Source organism: Hibiscus syriacus, unplaced genomic scaffold (assembly GCF_006381635.1).
Source record: "Hibiscus syriacus cultivar Baekdansim isolate YM2019G1 unplaced genomic scaffold, ASM638163v2 tig00110569_pilon, whole genome shotgun sequence".
Classification (NCBI taxonomy): Eukaryota; Viridiplantae; Streptophyta; class Magnoliopsida; order Malvales; family Malvaceae; genus Hibiscus; species Hibiscus syriacus.
This window is the reverse complement of record NW_024062784.1, coordinates 875,559-883,423: the sequence shown is the minus strand read 5'-3', so window position 1 is coordinate 883,423 and position 7,865 is coordinate 875,559. Positions and strand designations below refer to the sequence as shown.

Sequence of the window (7,865 nt, the reverse complement as noted above, 5' to 3'; positions counted from 1 at the left end):
AAAGGTTGGATCTAAAGACTCCTCCATCACTCATTATTCATCACCATTAGAGAAACAACCTATTACTTTCATGCTATCATGGAAGGAGGAGGAAATGATGATCACCACCGCCACCACCATCATAACCACCACCACCGTCGTCCGACTTTCCCATTCCAATTACTCGGGAAGAAAGAAGAAGATAACCAGCCTTGTTCCACATCTTCCACCACCCTTCCTTTCCCTTGCCTCCCCTCCTCCTCCTCCTCAGCCGATCAAACCACCATCACCACTCGTTCCGCATCAAGCTACCAGATCTCGGCGGAGCCTTCCAAAATCCCACCCCCTAAGCGTACTTCAACCAAAGACCGTCACACGAAGGTAGATGGACGTGGTCGTAGGATCCGCATGCCGGCTCTTTGTGCAGCTAGGGTTTTTCAACTCACTCGTGAGCTGGGCCACAAATCCGATGGCGAGACGATCGAGTGGCTGCTCCAACAAGCCGAACCAGCCGTGATCGCCGCCACGGGTACCGGCACCATCCCCGCGAACTTCACCTCCCTCAACATCTCGCTCCGTAGCTCCGGTTCGAGCATGTCGATCCCTTCTCAGCTTCGTTCATCGGGTTTCAACTCCAACTTCTCGATGCAACAACGTCGAAGCTTGTTTCCCGGAATCGGACTCGAATTGACGCCGTCCACGACGTTCCTTAACTTCCAATCGAGTAGTAATTTGAATCCAATGTTCCAAGCTAAGCAAGAGTCTTCCATGGAAATATCCGAAGCCGAAGAAGGTAGTATAACAAGGAAAAGAAGACACGAACAAGATTTATCTTCGCAACATCAAAAGGGGAGTTACTTGTTGCAGTCGAGCACCAGCGCGATTCCGGCGAGCCACGCACATGTTCCGGCTAACTTTTGGATGTTAACTAATCCCAGTAATCAAGTCATGAGTGGTGGTGGTGTTGATCCCATATGGACATTTCCTTCAGTTAACAACAGTGGTTTGTATAGGGGAACTATGTCCAGTGGGTTGCATTCCATGAATTTTCCAACTCCGATGGCCTTGTTGCCGGGACAACAATTGGGTTCCGGCAGTAGTGGCGGCGGTGGCGGCAGTGGTGGAAGTAGTGGCATAAGTGAAGGACATTTAAATATGTTAGCCGGATTGAATCCTTATAGGCAAGTCTCCGGCGGAACCGGCATATCGGAATCTCAAGTGAGCGGCTCACATTCACACCACGGCGGAGATGACTGCGGCGGCGATGAATAACAACATGCTACAGCCTACAGCCTACACACCACCAGTCATCATCATCTTTGCTTCATTCGAATTTCAATCAGTTGTGTTAGTTTGATGTGTAACGCAAGTGAGGACTGAGGTTTGATTGCTTCTTTTTTTTCTTCTTTTTTTTTAAAAAAAAAAAACAAGAATCCAGTTTTTACTATACTGATAAAAAAACAAGAAATTAATTATTATTTTTGGGAGTGATTAATATGAGATTAGGGTTTGAGAAGAAGAGCGAGAGACAGACAATATTCACATTGTTCTTGGCTTGTTTACGTTCTTATATCTTTGGAGTTTGAATCAAGTTCGTTAAAGACAACATCCAGTAAATTTAGACAATCAGATGGATCATTCCACTTTTTCTTCTGTTTTCTTTTTTGGGTTTACCTCTAGTTCTAATATTTGTTCCGACTTATCTAAATCGATTAAGGTTATACACCTATTTTTAGTGGGTAAGTCTCCTAACGAGAAATTTCTACATACACAATGACTCGAACATGAGACTTTATTTAAACGATATCAAATTACTTATTACTTAACCAATCCCGTTAATTTTTTTCTTATATTTTCAGTTTTTCACCTCACGAGTTTCAATAATACTTGACATTTAATTTTGGTATATATTCAAAGATAACTCTCAATCATTTGATATTAAATACTCATACTTTTGACATTCTAATGTTTACATTCGAGATCTCAACAAATAGTAACAATTTATTTATCAATAAAATCGTTTGATTCATGTAAAACAAAGATAGTTTACAATTTTATATATATATATATATATATATATATATATATATATATATATATATATATATATATATATATATATATATTAATGTTTTGTTGGCACCATAGAGATAAGTGGTGGGTGCTATTGAGTGACCCTACTTTTGGACAATGGATCTCCACTCTTCATTTTTTTTTCATTTTATATTTTCTTTTTCTTTTAGGCCATTCACCTTTAATTGCATGGTTGAATTTGATCAATAGTAGTTTCTCTCTCTAAAATAAGAATGCAGATATATTATGTAAATATAATTATTTAATTTTAAAATCCCTCAAAAAATAATATTTTATTTTATTATCGATGTTTATATAATTTCTCATTTCGATCATTAAAAATTAAGATATATAAATATAGGTGTATCGTTTTTTATCATTGTCCCTAGTTTCAAATTCTTTTGACTATTAATCGATTTTTTTTATTAATTTTGGCGATTATAATATAATATTTATTTGAAACACTCTCAACTATTTGACAACGAACGGTTAAACATCTCTAAAACAACAAACCATTTATTTAATCACTAAGATCGTTTGATTCATAATTAATATATTAAAACGATGTTAAAAGTGTAATTAGTAATAAGATTTTCTTAAATGTCAAATAAATAATCTCGAACTAATTTGTTTTGTATATTTGAATTTAAAATTCGATTTTTCTTTAGTTTTGGCGATTTTCTTTGGAAGAAACAAAAATATCTCGTTACGAAATATCTTCAAATGGCCGACACCTTTCTCATGCAAAATATCTCGTATTAATCTCAGCATGATTTATATATATATTTAAAGATTTTTCGATGCATAAATATAAATATAAATTAAAATAAGTTGTTTTTTTTAATGTATGATTGAAGGCAGACATCTTCTACGAGTGGTTTGTTTTTATTGGTTTTGTCGTTATGCATTAATGCAAAAGCTCAACAAACTCTAATCCAGAATTAATGAAAGCTACTGCCATAGTTAACCCACTGCTTTATCAGAAGATTAATCAAATCATTACACCACGGGTTGTTAGTAGGGAAGGGAAAAAAGTAAAAGATAAAGAAATATATATATATATATATATATATATATATAGTGATACATTATGATAAATTAAAACATATCAATCGGTCAATTAAGTCCGTGATTTTGTAATTAAATTATATATATGGAAGGACGATGCGAGTGGTGGAGTTATACGTGACAGTGCCGGTGACTGGATTGTAGGATTCAGCAGGAACGTCAGTCGATGCTCAACCTTACAAGCCGAGCTGTTGGCGGTGCTCGAAGGCTTGGAAATCGCCTGGTCTCTTGGTGTTAGCAACCTTCAGTTAGAGCTCGATTGTAAAGAAGCAGTAACAATGATCAAGGACCCGTTCTCTCTTCATGAGCCCCTTTCTTCTAAGGCGAATTTGTGGCTATCTTCACCGAAGATGGAGGGTTTAAGTAAGGCATATCCCACGCGAAGCGGACACCCTGGCTGATAAGATCGTTAAGATGGGTAGAGGAAGGACTCTCGGACTTACTACGCTACCAGCTCTACCACCTGAAATCCAAAGCTCTCTCAGCTCAGATCATGTGTCGCTGAGAAGAAGGAACTCCTACTGGTCTCAGTGGTTTTATTTTACCAAAAAAGGTAGTATTTATTTAAATACTCTTAATTATTTAACAATGAACGTTCGCATCTTTTCATATGCAATGCTCGAACATGAGATCTTATGATAACAATAAATTCCTTAACCACTGAGGTTGTTTGTAGGGGCAGATGCACTCAATCCCCTAATACATCCTTGAGAGAAAACTACATACCTATTTTTGTTAGAAAAAGAGTACTAAAATTTTAGATTCATTTTTAAGTTTCTAAATCCATTATTGATAGTATAATCCATGCATATCATACATTATATTTAAGTTTTGAAATTTAATATTTTATATATATATGGGCTAGGATCTAATTATATAGTGCGAAACTAAAAAATATTATACGTTTTTAAGATCGTTTGATGAGGGGAAATAAAAGTCTGAGATTAACAACAGGAAATGAGAAGATATTCACTGAGAAAAAAACAATGAGTTAATGATAACCTTTGATTTTCCTTAATTCAACGATCCTAAAAAATGTAAAACATTTGATTTTTTACATCGGGTGTAACTGTAAAATTTTTGGGGTAAATAGGATAACGTTTCAAACTTTAGAGAAAAAAAATCTTAAAAATATTTTAGGGAATAACTTGATACAAATGATATACTTTATGAGACGACGGTACATTTAAGCCTATATGTATTGAAGGGTAAAAATAAGATCGGTGCATGCCTGCATGGTAATAAAACAGGGTACGAGAGGAGCATGTAAATTGTTGGATCCAATTAATGCAGGCACATGTTTTAGCATTGATGTCTCGATGGGTACAATGTTTCTGTGTAGGGAAATGCTGTCAAAATTTAAACCCTCTTCTAATACAAACTTGTCTGCCTCGTACATTATTGGTGCACGTGGACTCAACATCCCTGTTTGCTAGCATTTCTAAAAAAGATAAAAGGTAATAAATGACTTCGGTTTAAGTTGTAAGCAGTTTGACGTCGTTTAAGTAATGTCTCAAGTTTGAGCTCTTATGTATATAGGAAATTCTCGTTGAGAAACTCACCCACCAAAATCAAGTGTGCGACTCAAGTCGGTCCAAATTAATCAGAACGAAGTCTCAAAACCATGAGAACAACAAAAAAAAATTATATATATTTTTAACTTAATCCTTATTTTTATATATCATTTTATAATTCTTTTACTTGTGTCCATTTTGATGAAGTGATATTTTGAGGGCTTATATATTTTTTTATCTTTTTTAAAAATAAATTATTTAATTTAATTTTTTTAAAAATGAAAATATAAGTTTGATCTTTTAAAATTTAGGGTAAACTATAGAATTGATCACTCCCGTTATAGTTTTGTATTTTTTCTCTCTAAATTAAAAAATAATAATATTTAATCATTTTCATTTTTATTTAATCAAGATGTTATCACTTTTATTTAATTTCCTCATTTTCCCTCCTATATGTAGTCAAAATTCCAGTGACTAAACACTTAAAAGTCGATAGGGTAAGTTATCACATTTTAACTAAATAAAAAAGAATATGACTACATCATAGTTAAATAAAAATGAAAGTGACTAAATATTATGTTTTTTAATTCCGTGTGGAAAAATATATAAAATTAAAACGAAAGCGACCAATCTCGTAATTTACCCTAAAATTTAATAGATTATCTTGGTTCTATGTACACAAAATACTTGATTTATTTTTTGCATATTTTTTTTATTCATTTTAAGGTTATATTATATTTTATAAGAAAATGTTTTTTATAATTACATTTAGGGTCCTTATCAAAATCTATTAAAGTGGCATGATTAGACCATCTCAACCTGTGTATCCCAACAGCCCTCAAGCAAGTGGGTAAGGGTTTTTTGGGTTTTGCAAATTAGTCAGTCAGTGTTTGCTTAGTGGGTGATAACAGTCAACAAATTATTTTAATTTTGGTCCCATAAGGTTTCCTTAATTCCATTTTTCAGTGCCCTTATTAGGCCCCATGAGATCTCTTAATCCTTTCCTCAAGTACATAATTAAGATGCAATTATTTTTAAAATAATATTTTTTTCAATAACCTTTTACAATTTACTCCATTTTTTATATATGTGAACATAATACATGAATAAATTTTGAGATTACGATTTTTTTAAAAAATAAAATTGTCAGAATATATAAATTTAAATCTTAAAAAAAATACTTGTTACCTTAAATTCTTAAGAATTTGTCTCTAAAATCCCAATATATAGAAAAAGGGTAAACTATACGTTTAATACTTAAATTATCATTTTTTAAAAAAAATCACACCTAATGTTTGCTTTTTGTTTCATTTTAGTACTCTTCTGTAAAAACTTAACGCGTTTAGTACATAAACTATCAATTTTAATATGTTTTAGTACCTAACTTTCAATTTTTTAAAAACTTAACGTTAAGTTTTTAACGGCATACTAAAATGAAATACAAACTAAATATGGTTTAAAAAATAAAAGTTTAAGTACTAAAATAGGTTCAAACTGATAGTTTAATTTAAGTACTAAACACTTAATTTACCCAAACAAAATGAAAGACATCTCACGTGATATAAAGTAGCAATCAAAAGTGGAAGGTGGCAAACAGTGAAAGCTTAGTTATTTGAGTTCGCAATTGCATGAGTGATGTTTGTTTGCTGCTCGTTGCCAATAAACCTAATATTGATACACACGGTTGATTCAGGTGGTAAGTAACTTTATATCGTTTAAGTAAGATCTTAAATTCGAGTCATTGGATATGCATACAATCTTTGTTGGAATACTCGCCCACTAAAATCAGGTGTACGACACGGGTCGGTCCAGATTAGTCAAGTCAAAGCTTTGGAATTGAAAAAAAAACGATATTGAATCGTATAATATATTAGGGTAAATATATATTTTTATAATTAAAATAAATAAATTATTAAATTTGAGCTCAATCAAACTAACTCAGAAATTTTAAATCCTTTGTTGATAGTGTATGTGGCCCAAATGCTGGAACACTTCAATGCTTGAGGCTTTGGGTCATAGCCTAAATTATATAAAGTTCATGTCAATTAGGCCATGTCCAACAATCGATATGGTTGAATCATTTGACAAAAAATATAATTTAAATATTTAATTAACCAAAAAAACAAAGGTAAAGTACAATATCCCCTGACTATAGATATTATTTTATTGAGTCTCTTAATTATTAAAAGTTACAAAATGATCCCTCGACTAGAGAGATACTTTGTTGAATCCCTTAAATATTTAAATGTTACAAAATGGCCACTCGATTGTTTATTATGTTCCAAACTAGTCTTTTTTCATTAAAAATTCAACAATCATCTGAGTTTGATGTTAACATGCTACTGAGATATGATAATCATCTGTGATTATGAGATCATATTTTATCATATCTCAATCAGTAAGTTAACACACAACTCGATCAGTTTGGAACATAATGAATAGTCAAATGACCAATTTGTAACTTTGGATAGTCAAGAGACTTAACAAAGCAACTCCCTATAGTTGAAGGATAATTTTATAACTTTTAATAATCGAGGACTTAATAAAGCAATATCCTATAATCAGAGGATCGTTTGTGAATTTTATCCAAATAAATATCTAATTAGATAAAAACAATTTAAGTGTTAAGTAAATATCAAAATAAAATTTTAGTTTTAATATATATATATATATATATTATTTTTTGTGTTATATTTAATATATAACAAAAAAGAGCTGAGGTGTGAGTGATTAGTGAACCATGAAAAATATGTAATAGGAAATATATATCGCCATCCGTTGATGTGGTTCTTCATCCGTCATTATTCGATGACAAATGGTTCATTATTCTCGCTATAATTTGAAAATAAATTATTTAATACAATTACATAAAATAATTATTATTAATACTATAATTTTGTCAAAACTAAAATGAAATAAAACATATTAAACATACAGTTGTCAACTCGATCGACGAAATATGAACTTCATCAAGACGTAACATTTCATCTCTTAATGTCATTTCAACAAAAATTCTTCAAAACAAAAGTTTTTGCTCTCAGTATAATTTTTTATTACAAGTGAAAAATCTATCAAACTCAAACCTCTATTTATACTATTCTACCTAACGACTACTTTTTTCAAACTGAAAATAGTTATTGGAACTCGTCACACCGGCGTGACGAGTTCCATTGAAATTAAAAAAATCCAACCGTTGAACAACGTTCAATCTAACGGTAAAAAAAGTCACAC

General features: G+C 32.0%; 1 protein-coding gene across 2 annotated transcripts; it reads left to right on the top strand.

The window, feature by feature from the left end:
* LOC120132720 (transcription factor TCP14-like) lies at positions 1-1,500 on the top strand. 2 transcript variants are annotated; one of them, XM_039149416.1, is made up of 3 exons: positions 1-1,071; positions 1,105-1,254; positions 1,291-1,500. In XM_039149416.1, exons 1-2 carry the CDS (start codon positions 79-81, stop codon positions 1,249-1,251), a joined length of 1,140 nt encoding a protein of 379 aa, XP_039005347.1. In that variant the 5' UTR covers positions 1-78; the 3' UTR covers positions 1,252-1,254; positions 1,291-1,500. The 2 variants fall into 2 exon arrangements, with proteins under 2 accessions (XP_039005347.1, XP_039005346.1); XM_039149415.1 differs by having other exon boundaries at positions 1-1,254.
* The last annotated feature ends 6,365 nt before the right edge of the window (positions 1,501-7,865 follow it).

Excerpts from the sequence above, each read along its gene's own strand:
- LOC120132720 (XM_039149415.1), top strand. The coding sequence starts at position 79 with ATGGAAGGAGGAGGAAATGATGATCACCACCGCCACCACCATCATAAC.